Source organism: Delphinapterus leucas, chromosome 5 (genome assembly GCF_059928025.1).
Source record: "Delphinapterus leucas isolate spDelLeu-1000000601 "Yukka" chromosome 5, BTC_Dleu_Yukka2, whole genome shotgun sequence".
NCBI classification, from domain to species: domain Eukaryota; kingdom Metazoa; phylum Chordata; class Mammalia; order Artiodactyla; family Monodontidae; genus Delphinapterus; species Delphinapterus leucas.
In genome coordinates this window covers 89,744,880-89,765,737 of record NC_143133.1, presented here as the reverse complement: position 1 = coordinate 89,765,737, position 20,858 = coordinate 89,744,880, and the positions used below count along the sequence as shown (strand labels likewise).

General features: G+C 42.5%; 1 protein-coding gene across 1 annotated transcript in view; it reads right to left on the bottom strand.

Moving 5' to 3' along the window:
• PARM1 (prostate androgen-regulated mucin-like protein 1) overlaps nucleotides 1-20,858 on the bottom strand; it is a 96,747-nt gene that overhangs the window by 64,244 nt on the left and 11,645 nt on the right. The window contains exon 3 of the mRNA XM_089911265.1: nucleotides 10,611-10,670. Coding sequence (XP_089767391.1) covers nucleotides 10,611-10,670 — 60 coding nt within the window. The remainder of the gene's footprint in view (nucleotides 1-10,610; nucleotides 10,671-20,858) is intronic.

The window sequence follows — 20,858 nt, the reverse complement described above, 5'->3', positions numbered from 1 at the left end:
GCCACTGTAAGAGGGTCCAGGGGGAGAATCTGAGGTTACCCAGACCTTCAGGGCAGGATTTGGTCTTCAACTTGTACTCCCTTCCTGGACTCAGATGCAGATAAGGAGACCTGACTCTCCAGTGGTCCAGAAGAGATCATGTCCCCAGCTCTACCCTGGCATGATGATTTAACACTGGGGAAGTGCCCAGTGTTAAAGTTTTCAAGATGCTGAGATCTTTAGAGGGAAATAGAAGTATTTTATATGCTGAGGTCATTTATCCTTTTAAACTCTTTAAAATCTGTTCATAGTTATTGGAAAAAAATGTTACTCTCTTCCACATATATTTTTCCAGCATCATCTAATTGGCAGGTTTTGCTAATTTTTCTCTTTCAAGTTTACGTTGCATATGACGTGTACCACCCTGAAAACACCCAGGTTTTACACTTTGCTGACTGAAAAACAAAAACAAAAATCAAAATTCAAACCAGCAAAATCATAAACAAGGCTTCTAAAAGCAATGGAGAAGTGGGAGGAAGAGGTAAGTTTAAATACTACTGCGTAATGGGGATTGTAGGAGGTACGTTCGTATATTATTTTGTTTAATCTTCAGAATAACACTGTGGGGTATTATTGTCTCCTCATTTACAACTGAGAAAATGAGGCTCAGAGAAATAAAATTCACATAGCAGAAAAGGGGCAGAGCTGATGTTTTCAACCGCCACCTGCCTGAAACAAAACCCATGCCTTCCCCTCTGTACTGGACAGGCTTCCAGACGCCCTCAACCCTCCTATGCCCAAACTGTAAATTTCATTTCATCTCGCTGCCTGGAAACATCAAGATGACATCATTAGGGACTTCCCACTGGAAATAAAATAATCCAGAGAACACAGAGAGTCGGCTGTTAATAGGCTCAGATCGATCTGTTACTTTCTTAGGGTCTCTGCCCATCAGAATAAGAAATCATGGAGTACTACTTTGTGTATTTACCAGAAGAGTTTTCACAAGGATGTGAAAGTAAAAGACAAGTCCCCTAAATGGAACTCTTGATTCTGGAACCTATTTACAGCAGAATGTCAGAACTCACACGATGCAACTAGAAAGCTGCGCTATAAACATGTTGAGAACATTCAGATTCAGCTGGAATGTTTACAAAGGCAGAGATTTCAGAAAGGTTTTAACTTAGATTTGTGTTTCTCTCTGAAGTTATCTTGTTGTTATGAAACAGACACACACACAACTCGATACTAAACGGACTAAATGGAGCGTTCTGAAAGAAACACACAGAGAGGTTTCAAAACCAAGTAAGCAAATGTGGTTGAAAGGAAGTGTTGTCACAGGCTTTAAAAATAATCTTTTTTACACTGTAAAAACCAAAACAAAACAAATCCAGTGTTTAGGGCAAAAAAGCAGGGATCCCTAATGGTGGAATGAGGTCTTGCATAGGATGGGGAGGTTCCAGGGCCATGCAGCCCTGCCTCTAGCTCATCCTCCCTCCATCTCTGGAGATGCTCAGGGAGCTGGTGCAGACAGTGCTGCTCCTCCAGGCGTGATTCGGAATCTTCAGGGTTTTCACCCCATGTCCCGCTCAGAGCCAGGGACATGCATGTTATCAGTGCCCTGGCTCACCTGTGCACAGCCCCGGCCAGACCCCCACTGCCAGTCACCTCGAGGAGCTGTATGTGAGTAAAGAAGCAACCCTGATATCAAATCCTGGTGCTCGTGGCTGTCTTCTGGTCCTTGTGGGGACTGGCACCGTCCTGCTAATCGGCGCTGCAGAAAGAACGTGTCCCTACACCTTGGACGTCTCAGAAACCTTCAGGACTGTCTCCTGGAAAGAGCAGAACTAGACCAGGCTGGGAAAAGGTGGGATAAGGTCATTAAAAAGTTAAGCCAGGGCCTCATTAACTTCACTGGTGGGGAAAGGCCCTGGAAGGGACAATTCAGGAAAGCAGCACTCGGAACCTCAGAGCTCACCTTGCCCAGCTGCTACATTGTCAGATGAACAAGCCCAGCACAGAAGCACGACCTCAAAGGCAGTAATTCTCAGCCGCACTGTTATTTCATGCACCATTAAGAGAGGTGAAATGCTGCCGATAAACTAAGGCAGGCCGTCGATCGTGAGATGCATCCCAGTTTCAGAGGTGGTAAATGTAAAGAAAAGCAAGTTGGTGTCTTAGAGTGGTTGAGATGTACTAAGCCACTTGCCCCCAAATGCTCAGAGCTCAGTCCTTAGGGATTTCTTTTTTTTTTTCCTCTGCTACACTCTGTAGCTGCATTCACGGACAAAAATCCCAAAGCTCAGAGCTTAAGTGACTTATGCAAAGTCACTGAGCTAATAAAGAGAGAGGCAGGACTTGAACTAGACCCGGAACTCCTTCAAGATGGCTCCCATGACTCTATGTGGCCTTTGCTCCAACGTATTGATCTCTGGCTCTGGAAAACTAAACTGAATTCCTCGGCAGAACATTTGTCTCCTGATTAGGTTTTGCATATGATAATATAAAAATTAATAAACTGCTTCCTTGATCACATGCAAACAGGTCGAGAGCAACCAGAGTAAGCATTTGCCAGTGGGGAGGACATCGCCTCTGGATTTACAACGTGCTCAGGAAAATCTATGAAGTAGGTAATCCGCAGGCCTGACAATGAAAGAGCTACTTGTGGCAGTTAGGGTTGATGTTTTATTAGGTCTTACTGGAATACAGGAGAGGGGTGAGAACAATTTTATTTTCCATAGGCCTAGCCCTTCCCTTCACCCCAAAGCTAGCGTGCTAAGATTCCTCCACAACTCCTGTGCCCACGAGTAAATGACAAAAGCTTACCCTGCTTGCCACTAAATGCTCCAGGGGCTGATGTGTGAACTCCCCAGCCCCAGGTGACCCAGAACCCCCTCAGACTTGAGAAGAGGGACAAGGCCACACAAGAGGACAGCTCCCTCTGCAGTGTCATCTCTGGCCAGGCTGGCATCAAGGCACAAATTAGGCCTGGAAGAGAATGATGTGGAATGTCTCACCTGGCTGGCTCCCCAGGAACCCTGGATACCGTGTACCTCCTGTTCACACACTGTCACTTCGAAGTTTAGCTTAGGGAGGCACGGCCTCTGATTCCTCGTATGGGGACAAGCTTCCTTTAACTCAGAGTGTTCCAACATCTGGATTACAGGTGAACCTAGTCCCTGGGCTGGGGTGAACTGCCTTGATTTTGATTCTCATTTTTTTTTAACATCTTTATTGGACTATAATTGCTTTACAATGGTGTGTTAGTTCCTGCTTTATAACAAAGTGAATCAGTTATACATATACATATGTTCCCATATCTCTTCCCTCTTGCGTCTCCCTCCCTCCCACGATTTTGATTCTTATTGATATTGGATCTTGAGTACTCCAATGACTTGGACAATAAAAAAGGTTGCATCCAGACTCACTTGGCCCCTGTAAGGTGCCCTGCCAGCTCAGCCCACAGATTATCTCAAGATGAGGGTGCAGTGCACTGTGATCTCAAAAACAGTGGGAAATCAAACCCCGAGGCTCCCTGGCCACTCTTGCTGCCGGCCTGGTAGCAAGGTGTTGGGGAGTGCCCCAAAGAGAAAGAGCCGGGGAAGGAACAAAGGTATGGCCTTCTCAGGAGGTGTTTGGTTCCATTGCCCCACCGCCCAGGCTTTTGGCCTTTATCTTCTTTGCTTTCCCTGCCTTGTGAAGAAAGGCAACACTTTCAGAACTGCACCTTCAAACAAGCTGCTTAAGAAAATGTATCACTGCTCTTGAGACACTGTTTGCACCAGCAAGATGGGCACGTTAGCTCTTGTGATGAAATGGGAGGCCGCCTGCACTCTCTGTCCTCTTCTGGCTCTGGAGGACCACTGTGTGGGTCTGGAAGGTGACACGTGGGTGCTGGCGCTGGAGAAGATGCGGTGGCCGCTGCACACAGATCTGGTGTCTGCTTGCCAGCAACCTGGACGATACAGCCTTCTGGGTGCCGTTCTGTACGCCCTGCCTCTGAGTCCCTCCTTGTGTGTATGTTAAGCAAGAGTTATGGCTTGTGCTTTCCCTCTGAATGCCTGCAAATGCTCTTTAAGTGACCGAACACAGCCAGGAAGGCGCCCTGGACCCTCCAACACGACCACCAGGGCCCGTGAGCTTGGTTTCTCTGGGCACTCCTGAAAGTGAGAAAGAGCAGCCGGAGAATGTCAGCTGCCCCTCCTCACGCCCTTCCTTGTCGTCAGGAGAAGCCCTATGTACACATACCATGGCGACCTTGACAACATCCACCTGCAAGGAGAGACGGGCAGCCAAAACACAGTTTACTGCATATACGTACACAGTCGAGTCTGGGTCTCTGGGAGGTTATTTCTAGTTGTGAACATGAACAGCTTTGCAGACAAGCTCATCCTAGGCTATTATTGTCTTCCACAGCCTTTCTTTCTTTCTCCCTTTTTCTTTCTTTCTTCTTTCTTTCCTTTCTTTCTTTTTCTTTCTTTCTTTCTTGCCTTTCTTTCTTTCTCCTTTCTTTCTTTCTTTCTTTCTTTTCCTTTCTTTCCCTTTCTCTTCCTTCCTTCCTCTCTCTCTCTCTTTCTTTCTTGCTTTTTCTATCTTTCTCTCTCTCCTCCCTCCCTCCCTCCCTTCCCTCCTTTTTTCCTTTCTTTCTCTTTCTTTCCTTTTACAAAGAAATATTTTTTACAACTGTGGTTTTCACTCCTGAGCTGTACATTACAATGATGTTACAAAATTACCAGCGTTCAAGCTCACCCCCAGTTTCAGGTTAAATGCTCTGGTGTGGGGCAGTGACACTGGAATGGCACAGTGTCAAACCTCAAGACACTAATCATGCAGTTGGAGACATTCTCGATTCCTCACAGCCTTTCTTAAACATAGGAAAGCACCACGACTCTTGGAATGAGCAGAAACCAAAAATCCTACAGAACTGCCTATATTTCTAGGACACGATCTTAACCTTCCCAAACTTAAGCTTGGTTTAATTCTCTCCAATGAAATTACACCATGTACTTTGCTACCTTTGAGTAAGGAGGAGACAGAAGTACGTGATCAAAAGGAAAAGTTCTTTCTTTTGTTCTGGGAAAAAAATTGGATGCAAAATTGGCAAAAGAAAACATAGCAGACAACTGATCCTAAAGTACCTTTTCTCTCTGTAGTCAGCAGGACCGTGGCAGGGGCTGGAGGCTGGTTCCACAATTAATTAGTTTCAGTTAATGTAAGTGCCAGTATTATTTCCCCCTCCTTCTCTTCTTCCATATACACTGACGAATAATCAGGGTATGACATGTAAAAATTTCAAAACTCATTTGAAGTTGAGGTGGTATAGAATTCAGGAAGCACAGAAGTCTAATTACAGAATACAGTACCCACACAAAGGATGAGGCATAAAACCAGAATAAATCGACTTTCTTATTTCCTGACCTGTACAAACTAAATTATCCAGACCTGATATTTTAGTAATCTGATTTCCAAACGATGCAATGTTTTTTCCTTAATTTTTCTTGAGACAAATGCTCTAATGTTATATGTAGTATTTGGGGGAAAGTAAAGTTCAGTGTCTAATTTTTTCTGATCTGTTTAGAGCTATTTTCCTCTGCTTTCTAGGAGACAAAATAGAGAAACAGAAATGGGATCAAATTCTATAAATAAATTATGGTTGGCTTGTCCTTAAATATTATAAACTGCTGAAAAGCAATGAAGTCATAGACATATATTAATTTTATTTTGAAAGCTAGCTAAGAGATGGCATTAAAATTAAAGAGCTTTGCAAGAAGGAAAATGAAAGGAGGGTGAAAAAAACCCTGCGAAGACTTCAGAAATAATGAAACAGTTACGTTTCTTTGCCAGCCTCTTCCGAGACATCAGGATCCTATGTTCACTGCTTTATCCACTGTGCTGGTGTGATACTTAAGTAACCACCAAAGTTGGGGTAAAACCTGACAACCTGTCAGTGTGTTGCTTAATAACGGTTACGTTTTGCCCAATATTCTAGCCACTGTTTCACCTTCTCCATATATTAAAATATCCCCTAAGGAAAAAACCACAAGTTCAATAACAGCAGAACAAGAGGACCTTACAGGTAGACATGGATTTGCTTGGATTTTATGAACTTCTTTCATCTCCTTTCAGAATTTAAGAGTTAGGAGAGTCAGAATGTGTTAGCTTATGAAATTTATTTTGGAACTGAAACCAAAAGAAAAGAAAAGAACAAGTTTAAACTTAAGTTTTCACCAGCTCAGCCCATGTGCCAGTGTCAGCCTCCATCAGCCCTCCCCACAAGCTCTCCCCATGACACAGTCTATCTCTCTGCAGACCGAGCCCTAAGCTGCCCCGCAGCCAAAGCCAGGTGGAGAAATGGGGCTGTGTGAAGGTAATTTTAGGTCAGAATACAGGCCAAAACGCAAAACTGGTTCTGCTTGATATTGCCCGGGTGTCCTCATTTCGTCACTTGGCTTTACATGGAAACACAGTGCTCCAAAACTTACCCAAATTACAAACCACCGTGACATTTTACACCAAGACTAATGCAAAGGGGGACTGAGCTTATCAAGTTTTTGCAGACCTGGATATGTTAATGTGAATGAATGTGCTGGACCAGCCCAGAGGGAAAGAAAGCCCTCCTGTAGTTCATCCCTTGACCTCAACTGGCAGACGTATGGGATTTGTGTGTGCACTATAAGTAAAGTTCTTCCATCTGCAGAAGGACCTTTCGACTGGAAAAATGACTTCTGCTCTGGGAAAGAACTGCCTAATGGATTCTAGGTACCAAACCATCTGTAAAATTAGATGCCAAATCCTCAAAGCTTGCTGTCTCCAGACACAGGAGCCAATCAATTTGGGAGGAAACTGGTTCATACAGCATTAACCCGGTCATGCCAGCGGCCAAGATCCAAATGCTGAATGTGGAATCACAGGTGGAATCTGCTCCCGGGCTGCACCATGCCAAGACTATGGATGCAACCGAATAACCTGGATAGGAGTCAAGCAGGGTGAATGCTGGTAGTACAGGCGCCACTCAAATGGGAATCAGATGGTATTGGCATGACTGATGATGACAAAGCCTCTCTCCACTTCAGTCAAGGTCCTCTGAGCCCTCTTGTCTGGACCTCCACCTTGGGGCCCCCTCATGCCCCTCCCCATCCTGTCTTTGGCCTGCCTAGCCCAGTCTGAGCAAGAATCCTGCTAAGTCAGTTTAGTGAGAATCCCCCCACCTTTGATTTCTGATCACCTTTGATACCTGACCAAGTTCCTCATCCCTCACCTTTGATGTAAATAAAAGTCCTTGGCCTGCTTTGAGCAAGATTCCTGCTAAGTTGGTTTAGCCAGAATCACACACCCCTTGATATCTCCTCTTGGTGATTTTCCATCCACTGACCCTTTCACCCTGCTCCTTGGGGGATCCCCACTTGAAATTGTCGTGTTCAGAGGTGAGCTCCATCTCTCTCCTCTATTGCGATAGCCTTGACTCTTATTTCAATAGTCTCAAATAAAGTCTTCCTCGCCATTTTAACAAGCGTCAGAATATTTTTTTTTTTCTTTAACAGCGATGACTGTACTGCATTAGGGGCCGAAACCTTGACCTTTGGCGACAGTGACAGTGACAACAAATGTCACGGTCTGCTTGGCAGAGAGTTTTCCTTTTTGTGATAACTTTGTTTAAATAAACTTCTTTTTAAAACTTTAGTCATTTATTTTACTGCCTTCCCCTACTAGTCTAACGAAGAACCAATACTGACTATTTTAGTCTTGAGGCTTTATCTTTAAATAAACGGCTTATTTTGGAATAATTTTAGATTTACAGAAAACAGTGGCTATTTTAGTTATGAGGCTTTACCTTTAAATAAACTGTTCATTTTGGAGTAATTTTAGCTTCACAGAAAAGTTGCAGAAATGTTACAGAGAATTGCCATTTACCCTTCACCCAGTTTCTCCACTGTTAGTATCCTATTAAGAAATTGTCATTGATACACTACTATTAATTAAACTTTTAAATTTAATTAAAACCAATATTAATTAGACTTTATTTGGATTTCATCCATTTTTCCATTCATGCCCTCTTTCTGTTCCAGGATCCAATCCAGGTACCACATAAATGCTGGCTGACCTGCCCATGCCTCCCTCAGCTCTGCCCCCTGCCCCTCCCACGCCCCACCCACTGCTCAGGAAGGAGGGGAACGAGGCAGCAAACACGCAGGTCAGCTCCCAGACACCATGTGCCATTCCTACCCAGGGTCTGCTACAGAGAAGGGCAAAAGTTTCTCTTTGCAGAGGAAGGAAAGAGCTATGTTTGTAGACCAGGTACCACAACAGTCTCCCAGCAGATCTGCCTCTGAGTTCAAGGATAACTAACTACACGGGCTGTTGCAAAGACTTGTGTCTGCACCTGATCATTCCTCCTTAACGAATGATTCAGCTAAGTGAGTCATTCAATCACCTCACAGTCCAAGGATAAAGAATTTGGGCTCGTATTCTGTAAATAGTAAAAGGTGGTCTGTATTTTTGTTGACACTTTGGTTTAACCACCAGGCAAAGTAACAAAAACAACAACAAAAATACTCCAGTATAATGACAACAAAAAAGTACTAGCTATGAAAACAGTGTTCTGGGCATTTTGTACTCAGTGAGCTGTGGCCAATACATAATGTTTTCCATTAGCATTTGTCAAAATCAGGGACTAAAATATCTGTCAGTGAGTTATGGATTATTGGGGATTTACTGGGTGCAGTATTTATATTAGAAAAAAAGGACCAGAAATGTACATGGTAGGGAGAAGAGAGGTGGTTGACAGTGACAACAGAAACCATGAAGCTTAGGCAAGATGCCTTCTAAAGTAGAGAGGATAATCCAACCAAACTTCAGGATAATAAGAGCCCAGGCCAGGATGCCAAAAGACCCGCTGGGCTCTAGCGCTAAGTCTATCATGTCCGTGTGACCCTAGGAAAGTCAGCTTCCCTCTCTGAGCCTCCATTTCCACAACTGTAAAATGGTAGTGCATGGGGGGAGGGGAGAATGAGGAAAGTTTATATCAATCTCTACGGTCCCCTGTATTCTAAACATTTTGCGGTTCCACGACTCTACACCTCCACTGTCTAACAGAGTAGCCATTAGGCACATGTAGTCATTTACATTTAATAAAATTAAATAAGATAAAAGTGCAGTTTCTCAGTTGCACTGGTCACATTTCAAATGCTCAGTAGCCAGAGAGAGCTAACGGCTAGTGAAGTGGCTGGTGCAGAAAGAGAACATTTCCGTCATCACAGAAGGTTTTATTGGACAACCCTGTTTTTCTTTATAAAAGACACTTGAGAAGTCTAATAGGAACACTATTCATGTTTTCCGTTATTGATTTTATTGTAAAATTAATGATTGCTATGACGAATACCACTACTAAGAGTTGACATTTATTGAGCACTACTATTGCTGGAATTGTAGCAATTAGTCTATTTTGATTTAATCCTCACAACAACCCTCTGATAGGTACCATTATTTTCTGCATTTTATAAATGAGGAAAACAAGATTCAGAGTGACAATGTGCGTTGTTCAGAGCCACATCTGAGAAGTGGCAGAGCTAGGCCTTGAGCCCTCTGACTGTTGTAATCCAGACCCCCAGTGTTTCACCCTGGCCCCAAGTTCGGTCTCTGGTCTTGTTGTCTCATGGCCGAGCCTCATGGATTCCTCACAATCCCCCTAATTGTGGACACTGGGCCTCTGTACGTGCTTTGTCTATGATGCCTTCCCTTTCCTCCTTTCCTTTGTTTGGGAACTTCCTATTTATCTTCTTAAAATATCTAAATATTACTTCTCCATCTGGCAAAATAGTTACCCTGTCTGCTTTAGGTTTCCATCACACTCCATTCATACCTCAAACATGGAGCCCACCAGGCTGCATTACAGTATCTGTTTGCAAGTCTGGTCTCCCACTAGACTCAGTGCATTCAAGACGAAGTGTGTGCCCAGTACTTACTTACAGTTTAAAAAAGGTGCTGAGTCAATGTTTGCTAAATGAAAATGTCAAAATCTCCTTCTAAGATTAGGTCACCACTTTTTCCAACCACTCCAGCTTATCTAGATGCTTTCCACTTTCCCTGGAATTTGCAGTTTAGATGCATTCATTATCTGCAAGCAGAGGGCTCCAGGGCCTTCAGGCAGGGAGCAAAGTTAAATACACACATACATACATAATCATTTTGCAGACATGAAATTCTTCCCGAGTCTTTCTGCAAGCAGGCTGTCACCTACAAGCAAGGAAATCTGACACTTCCTACCAAATCTGGTGACGTTTTGCCCACATTTTCTACCACGTACCAGGCCTCGGCAGTGCACTGGGCTACCTGCTTATAGCGACAGAGGCCATTCAGAAGTACTGCAGGCCAACAGGGTGTAGCTTGGCTGCTGTCTTGCTTCAACCCTTCCCCAAAGCAACAGGACCGCAGCAGCTTTATAAAGTGATGTTAAAATTACTCACAAGGGTCTTGATGCACAGTTAAAAAGACACCTGGTCACCTCACACATTCTCTCTGGGACCAGACGGCACCAGCCCACTCCCTGCCCTGTAGCTATTCACCCCAGACAGAAGATGGAAGAAAAAAAAAGTTATCCCTGCCTTTCCTGTCCTCTAAAATCATACAGGTACCTCTATTTAGAGTCATCTTTTTGCTTCTGCATTTTAAAAACAGCTGAGGTAGGTCAAAACCTAAAGTAAAAAAACAAAAGGAAACGAAAAGAAAAAAAAAAACCTAATTAATTGACCAAACAAATTCAGAATTATTACCAGAATAAAGTGTGGGAAGAGAAATACTATTTATCGAAGACCTTCTGTATATCAGGATTGTTCTGGGTAAATTAACCTCTTAAAATGCAACAACCCTAGTGCTTCCCTGGTGGCGCAGTGGTTGAGAGTCCGCCTGCCGATGCAGGGGACACGGGTTTGTGCCCCGGTCCGGGAAGATCCCACATGCCGCGGAGCGGCTGAGCCCGTGAGCCATAGCCGCTGAGCCTGCGCGTCCGGAGCCTGTGCTCCGCAACGGGAGAGGCCACAACAGTCAGAGGCCCGCCTACCGTAAAAAAAAAAAAAAAAAAAAAAAGCAACGACCCTAAAAGATATCTTTAATGATCACATTTTACAGATGGAGACATGGAAGTGCAGAAAAGAGGTGCTGAATCATTGAAAGAGCACGGGTTTAATGGCCGAGAGATCTGGGTTCAAATTTGGAATCCATTAGCTCTGTGGCTTTAGAGGAATTACTGGACCTCTTCAAGCCTCTGTTTTCTCATTCAGAAGCAGAAACCAATAGCACCAACCTTCCAGGGCTGTTGTAGAGTCGGAAAAGAAAATGTCTATAACGTGCCTAAACACGATGGCGGGCATCTTACTAGGTTTCGTGTTAATTTCCCTTCCCCCCTGCTTGTCTGGCTAAATGGCAGAGCTGGAATTCAAAAGCAGAATCATGGGCACCAAACCAAGGTCTTTGCAGATCTGTAATGAGAACTATTTTGAGCTGCTCCTCTACCACTGTGGTGACAGAATCAAACTAGCTGAAGCTGAGTCATTCTTACCTTTGTACTGGCAAAACACTCTCTATTGTTTTATATATCTATGCCCAGATGTAAATCTTTCAGAAGTTAAAATCAAAACAAATAAATCATGTATCTCTCAGTGCATTATAATGCCCTCTCAGCACAGCCTGATCACAAAAATATCTCTTCCAGCCACTTAATGTCATATAACTACTTAGGAAAAAGGTTTAACGTTGGCAAAAGATAATAGAATAATTACTGGGTTTCAGTTCCTATGGAATTTGCAAAAAGCCAGTAAGACATAGGGAGAAATAATAGCCTTTTTTGTCCTCAATCTTCCTCGTAGTCTCCCAGCTTTGAAGTAGGCTATGTATGCTCTGGAAAAAAAAAAAAGTAAGTCCACAGAAAAAGTTCTTGTAAAAAGGTGTAGGCTGCATTTAGAGCTGGGGAGGAGTTCAGTCTTGGTATTTTCTTGTTGGTCAGAGATATATTTGTCCTTTGCTTGGTATGGAGAAAGATTCTGAACTTGTAGAAAATTCTTCAAATCTACACTCCAGGGAACGCACTGTCTATGTTACCACAGAATGTATTTTGCAGACAGTTTTCTCGCCAATGCGCAAGTCTATGAAAATGGTCTGACCTGACAACATATGTCCCAGTCTGTGCACCCCTCGCCTACCCCCAATGCCCTGAGAACACTGTAGAGACAGCTGTGCTGCCACGAACAGGTGCAAAGTTGGAGTCGTGAGATCAGCCTGGAGTTCTGACTCTGCCCCTTTCTCTGTGGCTTTGGGTTGTGTCAACTCACTTCTATGAGTCTCGTTTTTTCTCATCTATATAATGGGTGTGCTGGCTGGCTGCCAAGAGCTTGTGAGTACTGAGTGTCAGTTTGCGCCTGAAAGCTCTGTGGAAACCATAAGATGCTATGTGAATGTTTTTATTAGAATTTAAGGACCAGGAGCCTAAAGAACGGTAGGCTCAGGGCAGTATTTTCCATTTTTAGATTGAAATTCATACTTGCCACTAGTCCAATTAATTTTGGATCATTTTTGGGGGGGGGCTAGAGTTTGGAGACCTTAAGTAACACAAGTGGCTTCCAAAATACTGAGCTGCGTGCAGGAATATGCAGCTTTTATGACATCCTATATAACACACTGTAATGGAAAGAAAACCAGTCCAGCAAGTCAAAACACCCATGGCTGACTCCCCAGGATCTCACTGACTGCCTCAGTGACACATCTCTGAGCCACTTTGCTATTCCCCTCCCCAATTCTATAGCCTTAATTTGAAAGGACAATCTCCACCTTTGTGGGTGACCCAAGGCGAGGTGAATGCATGTAATAATAATCTGTACTTTGAAAGCCACAGCCCAAATAAACATAAGCCAGCACTACCGCAGTGTAAGGGCGCCCTCAAGCACCACACCACCCCTAGGTACCTTATGAATTGTCAAAGAAAGAGTAAATCCTTTAAGGGTTAAATGAATCACAGAATGAATATTAGACGCTCTTAAATTTATTGGAGAGCCAGAGTTCAAGTACTGGATACAATCTATGGAACGTCTCCCAAGAAAAAGAAGGCACAGAAGTTCATTCATGCAATGTTGGATACGATGTTCTGTGAATTTCCTGGAGCTCATTTATGGATCATCTAAATTTGGAAGGTCTCAGGTTAAGAATCTGTTTTGGATCATAAAGAGTAGATGCTAAAGCTCATCTCATTTAAACCTCTTATTTAACAGATGACAAGTGGAGGCATGGAACTTATCAGTGACCTTACCATAAATGTTAGACATGGTTTTAAATATGCTGTTTTTTTTCCAATTAAAAAAATCAGCAACCCACATAAGAGTACAGAGAAAGCTCAGTTATTCGGACTATTTCATTTACCAGAATATTTACTTCATCATCCCTGTTAAATCAAGACCAGCTTATGCATATCTTATCCATTTTCCATACCGTAAATTGAATTTATACCTTGAAATGATGCCGTGTAGCAAGGAAGCACAGACTGAATTAATCCAATGTCCCACTGAACGCCAAACTGCTAATGCTTTTAGAAGGATACTTTATCCACTAGGGCTTAAATCTAAATTCTTAGATGAATTCGGATCTAACTGCTAATCAGGTTTCCTGAATTCACTCAGGTTTCCTGAATTCACACAGCTTCCGGGCTAACTGCCTATATTCTGCCAGATTCCTCATCAAAAATAAAAATCAAGTGTTGCTTAACTCTGATGCTAAGAAAAATGCATTTTTATAAAAATAAAATCAAGAAAGCGCGTGAACAATATAATTTGCTCGTTTAGGAGCCTGGGTAATGAGGGCCAACATTCCCATCGCAGACTGGGATTTGGTGCCTACTTTTTATTCACTGTCAGCACAACCAGTGGGAATGGCTCTTTTGCAGGTACAGCAGGGTTGGCTGTGTCTTCTGAACACAGTGTCGGGACAGGCCAACAGCATCACAAGGGCAAAGAAAATGGGCAGGTAGAACCCTTGCGTTTACAGCAAGGTCCGATCGCCACACTGCGCATTGTAATTGCAACACTGCGGCATTTCTTTTGTTGGACATTTTGAGTCAAACGAGGTCATATTTGGGTTGTTAAACACCCGGCAGTAAGTGCTCGGCAAAGAACATAGGTGCCTTTTCACATCCAGCGGTAAAGTTTCATCAGTACGGCTTGGCACAGCTGTATGGAAGACAAATGATGTCACTTTGGCTAGTGAAGACCTGACAAAGTACAACTGGCACACGCCAATGAACCCGTCTCTCTAATTCAAGTTTTATGTGCCTTCCTAGAAAGCCAATCCTGACTAAGTCAAAGGGAAATTGAGTCTTTTCCCTAGAATTCCTGTCCCTTCATACATCATCTCAGAAGGCTTTGTGCTTTTCCTGGGTAGTTCTTGTTTTTTTTTTTTTTTTTTTTTTTTTTATTGAAGTATACTTGATTTACAATGTTGTGTTAATTACTGCTGTACAGCAAAGTGATTCAGTTATACATCTAAATATATATTTTCTTTTTTTATATATTCTTTTCCATTATGGTTTATCATAGGATACTGAATATAGGTTCCCTGAGCTGTACAGTAGGACCTTGTTGTTCATCCATATATAATGGCTTACATCTGCTAACCCCAGCCTCCCACTCCATCCCCCCCAAATCCCCTTCCCCTTGGCAACCACCAGTCTGTTCTCTATGTCCGTGAACCTGTTTCTGTTTCATAGATAGGTTCACTTGTGTCATATTTTAGATTCCACATATAAGTGACATCACATGGTATTTGTCTTTCTCCTTCTGACTTACTTCACTTAGTATGATAATCTCCAGTTGCATCCATGTTGCTGCAAATGGCATTACTTCATTCTTTTTTTATGGCTGAGTAGTATTCCTGGGTAGTTCTTGATTAAATAGTGAATGATCTCTTCCCAGTGATTTTGAGAAGAATTTATTGTGGGTATTGAGCCTTAGCGCTTCACAAGGTATATTCCAGATCTACTCCTAGTTTCTGCCTCATGTGCCATGGATTCCCAAGCAGCAGCCATGCTACCCTCAGAGAGGAGGTTTCAAGGTGGCCAGGCCAGCTACCATACAATTGGTGTCCCCCAAATCGGCCAGCGTGACTTGTCAAGGGAAACAAGCTGTCTCACCAGACGTGACCCACTTTCCTTCTACCTCCTGTCAGGTCCCTTTGGGGTTCGAGCCCCAGCTGGCTCATCTGCTTTCCTCAGTCAAATGTCTCTGGAGAGGCTAGGATGCTCTCAGATGTCAGTAACGGTGGGGATCACTTTTCAAACTTTCATGTTTCTTGTCACTTCTTTCATTCTGAAAGAATTATCCTAAAGTCCAATCTTCTGTGGAAAAGTTTGGTCATTCCAAGCATGTGCCCCAAACCAGACATATGAGCTGGTTGACCTGCTCACCATTATATAACCTCAGATTTCCTGATTAACTCCTTTAATCTTAATTGTTTTAGAAAAAAATTCAAAGCTTCTAAAGCTCTTTACTCCTAGTCTCTTGGGCACTGACATTGGGTCCCAGGCTGTCTTACCACATTGCTTTGGCAAAACAATGGCTCTCCCTGGGATTTTAAAAATATAATGAGGCTGTTCTGTTGCTTTGTAACTTTTTATCTCAGCATGAACTCAGCTCTCATCAAGGAGCTGTGTTTATAGTGTCAGAGCTTTAAATTTTTTTTTAATTCTTTTAAGAATAACCCAGGTCAATAAAGGCTTCAGTAGACCTCTCAGTTTTCTTAGAATATTTCTCTTGCCTATATAAGCAAAACTATCTAAGTAATTAAATCTCCTATAAGTGAAATTATATTTTTTCCAAGGGAAAGACTTGCCAGTGTGATGTTCACTCTAATTTATAAGGGAAGCTATGATTCCAAAAACCCATTGAATAGGCAGCTACAGAACAAAATAAATGCCCATGTTCTTCCTAATTAATATCCTAGTTACGAATCAGAAGACATGGATGCACATGATTATGGCTGTTCCATGTTGTAGGATAACCTGCTATTTTATGGGGAGGAAGTGTTGAATTTTACATATTACAGAAAAAGCATGAATCCACTGAATATCAATTTTCCCTGAAAAAGACATTCTTTCTACGCTACTTGGTCTCCTCCTTTTAAAATTCTTCTAAATATTTTAGTAAGGAAGGAAGCAGGTAAGAAAGGAGGGAAACACACATCCTACCCACAAATACAAACACACACCGCCACACACTTTTCATGTTGGCAGACTGAAATCCACTGTTCTACAATGTCACAATTTCTACATTTTTCCACGAAAGACTCCTGTGACCTCTTGTGTCCCACATCCAATAATACATTACTCAGAAGTGAGGAAAAGAGACTCTTTAGGGAGTGGATCATGCCGTCTCTGCACAGAGGGGAAAGGTATGGTATCTATAAGCAATGAGCTCCACTGCCGAAGGGCAGAAACTATTTTGATCTCCTGGCACTTTTGCTCTTTCTATACTGCATCCCGAGTCTACTTCATCCCCAAGGTTGCACACAATATAGTATTAAGCATGGCAGAGAAAAAGTGACACAGTACCTTCCAAATAGTCCACATGCTACCAGTCATGTCCAAATCAGAATGTTCCTGAAGCATCTAGAGGCCTCTCACAGTTGGCAGACTGGCTGAGTACGTTCTGAGTAGGAGAACTGCTATTGCTTAGGACAACCCATTCTGTGTGGGTCTCTAAGAAGGGCCATTAAAAATCTCATTAATGTAGACCTTTGGTTTTCAGTGAGCCTGATAAGTTTAGAAATGTGTGAAGGCATTTCCTCCGTCTTTCCTTTCTTACCTTCTTTTTTTTTTTCTCTATTTTTCTCTTATTTTGCTTGTCACAATTCCTGTAAGGTACTACTGTGATTTAGCATTCAAGGGCCAAGGGATGCTATCCACGTGTTATATCCCCTCCAAATGCCCAGAACACTCTGGTTGAGAAGTACCTGATTTAAACAGTCTCAACCAAACTTCTACCATCAAGAGCAATAAATAAACAGATAAGTAAACCAGTAAATAAAAACACAAGCCAATGAACACCCGGGGCTACCAGAAACTGGTAGAAGCAAAGAAGGATCCTCCCCTTGAGGCTCTGAAGGGAGCGTGGTCCTGCTGAAACCTCGATTTTTAACTTCTAGTTTCCAAAACAGCGAGAGAATCAATTTCTGTTGTTTTAAGCCATCCCAGTTTGTGGTAATTTGTTATGGCAACCCTAGGACAATAATAGCTAATCTATATTTATCCCAAGCTTGGAAGGTTGGCATAGTTCAAGGAAGCAAGGAGTTCGCAGCAAACTGGGGCGAGTAATGTTTGGGGACAGACACTTACTAACCGGCAACCTCTGCTGGGTAACTGAGAAGCCAGGAGAAGGTTTCCCTTTCTATCCAGGAAGGTACACTACCTCTTACATTCCTCTACCTGTGAATCCTTTAAAGACAATCTTCACTGGATTCACTTAGCCAGATTGAAATTTTATTTCATAAAGACGTGCAGGTAAGGGTGGTCCCCCAAAGGTAGCAAGCTTGTCTGGAAGTTGACTCTCATTCCTTTCCAGATTTCCCGTGCTGACGTGTGATGGCGTGAAGCAGGCTAACTGGATCTCCTCTCCTTTCTGTGCTACCCCTGGATCCTTTCGGTGTTCAGTGCATTCACCATGCCTCGCACTGTGCAACTCCTCATCCAGGTGATGTCCCAGCTTCCAGGCCACTTTCCACTATCTCAAGGTTTCTGTCCTCTAGGCCACTCCCTCAGGCTCCACGCTCATCTACGCGCCAGCGCATGGCAACATGGTGATCTTCTATTTTCACTATGCCGTCTTCGTTAGCTGGAATACGTGTATGGAGACAGTCAGTTATCCCATCATCTAATATTTGGTCACCCAGTGTACACCTCATAAAATAAATGCATAAGATCAATCAATCAATTGAAACAATTCTTTTATCTATTATTTTTCAAAATAATGTGTTGGTTAATTAGCATCCTCTAATGGAGATCAGTGAAGTTTCGTGTAATCATTGATTTGTTTTTGGTACCATTATGAACTCATGAGCTCAAACAATGTGATTCAGTCCTTTGAAATTATCCTTATGGATGTTCCAACTGTTCTATCTTTGGCCAGTGGGAGCCTCAGTAAGTGGTTCTGAGTCCTTTTGACAGGAGGCTCGTAGTATTTTTTTTTTTTTTTTAGCGGTACGCGGGCCTCTCACTGCTGTGGCCTCTTGCATCGCGGAGCACAGGCTCCGGACGCGCAGGCTCAGCGGCCATGGCTCACGGGCCCAGCCGCTCCGCGGCATGTGGGATCTTCCCGGACCGGGGCACGAACCCGTGTCCCCTGCATCGGCAGACGGACTCTCAACCACCGCGCCACCAGGGAAGCCCGGAAGGATTTTTGAATCAAGATTTTGAGGACAGTAGTAGCCATCTAGCAGTTACTAGAGCCACATTGACTGTTGATAAAGAGGGATTAAAATACTGATTACAACGTTACTTTTTAAATTGTGAAGGCAATACAAACATTAAAATAAACTTCAGGCCAAACAAATGAGCATAAAACGTGAGACTGACCCAAAACTCATTTGACGGAAATAACCAGTGTAAACTTCTAAACTCTTTTCTCCATAGGCACACACATGACGTTTTAACTATTTTATCATGAGGTACATTTTATTCCTTCGCTTGCTCTTTTGATATGTTGTGAAATATAAAGTTGCAATATAGTAGTTCAATATATTGTCACCATTTCTACCTGTCAGTACGTAAATGAGCCACCTCATTCTTTTAAGCAATTGCTGAATATTGTCCAGTTGAATAAACATGGAACTGTTCACTATGATCTGACTAGTACTTTATAATTACATATTTACATTGCTCCCAATTTATTAATATTTTTTAAAAGTTCTTTTGGGATTGACATATATACACTAATATGTATAACATGGATAACTTATTAAAAAAAAAGTTCTTAACCAAGACAAACAAATAAGACTTAATCGGGTCTGACAAATTCTTGTCAATTTCTGTGTATTTTACAGTTTCCATAATAAAAAATGAAAAACAAATCAGTGCTTGAGTGCAACTTTGAAAAACTGTTATAAAATGAGAGACAACTGTCACTTAAGGACATTCAACTTTTTTTAAACGAAGACTTGGCTGTAAATTTCTGAATATCAAAACCCCCATCTCCCCTCTGCCTGATAACTCTCCAAACTGAAACCCCATCCTCGGTGATGCAGTAATTTTTGCTCTTTCAGCAGCCACACTTGGCTTTGAGACTTTGGGTGTCAAAAGCCTCCTCTTGTCAATGTCTGTTCCTTTTCCTTCCAGTGGCACTCACGACCCCAGACACAGTTTCCGGTCGGTCCTGCCGCACAAGGGTCGGCCTCGCATCCTTGCCCCTCCTCTGTTCACGGTCCATCCTGCTCTTCAAGATGGTGGAGCGTCTTCCCACCTCAAGAATGGACAAGTGACCTCACTGAACAAGCAAGGAGCATGTTTTTCATATAAAGAATCATCTTTTCCCTTCTTTGGTTGGTTTATAGGTTGCTCTTCAAGTTGATATCATCTTAAATTTTACTATTATCCCTTAGGCTTCAAGACCGGCATGTTGTTCTTTTTCAAGATCATGTTCTTTTTGGCAGCTGCTAAATGAGTAGATGTTTTTATTTAAGGCAGAAAGTAACATGAGTCTTTGTTGGGTGATGAAGCTGGGGGATATGCCAGCCTGGGTGACTTTAACACCAGCCACGCCAAGGGGTGTCAGCCCTGCAGGGTGGAGAACAAGTGCATACAGGATACAGGTCTGATTTTAGTCAGGACTTCTCATCACTTCTATCTATCGCTTGGACTTAAAACACAATTCATATTTCAGGATCACCAATGAAGACAGAAAGAGTCTGTAAGGCCAGGAAATCTCCTATTCTGTCCTTCAGCTTATTTGTGACTAACTTACACCCTCAATACTCAGCATTTGAATTGACTTAACATCCTCAGACGTTACTGGGACATTGGCAGTCATGCCTCCCTTTGACTTAAATCACTTTCATCACCAGGCTCTTTTTAGCTCTTCAGAAAATTCTCAAAAATGTTCAAATAGTAGAAGTACCTTTATCTTCTCTAGCTGAGCTCAAAGGTGACATTTTCTTAATTGGCCAGAGAGTATAAGAAGTTTCAGCTATTTTCAAGTGATAGCCATGGTAAAAAATAAAAGGCTTACATTTGTAAAAGAAGTGTTTTATATGTGCATAGCTTTAAAAAAGCTGATTTTCAAGTTTAGCTTTTGTAACCCTCAATGAAAACGAAAAGCCTGACTCTTTTTGAAAAAACAGCTATTTGGAAACACTAGACAACAAGCACTTGATAGTAAGCAAGTCTGCCAATGTCTCCTTTTGGGGGGATCTAAGGTGAAATTTAAATTAACTTCATTGTGCCAGCCCTCAAAAATATATTTTAATCCTTCAGTTCAACAAATATTTTGAGTACCCCCCTTAGTGCCACACAGCACTGGGGATACCACAGCAAACAAGAGACACAAAAATCCCAGGATGGGGTAGGGGACTAGGGATAAAGGAAGAGAGACATTAAAGGAAAAAGTAGAGGCAAGAGGCAGATGAGGGGCAATGGGAATACGGTGTCGGCAGGCAGAACAGACTGCAAATTTAAAAATGCTGGTCAAGGAGAATAAAAGAAATCAAAGAGCAAAAAAATGCATGTTCTATGAGGTCCAGATTAAGAAGCATTGATGAAACTGACCAAAGCAAGGCTTGCTATTTTTAGTATGTATTACACATTTTCTTAATAAAATAAGATTGTCCGCATGATTAATCTCTCTGGTGGATTTTGAGCA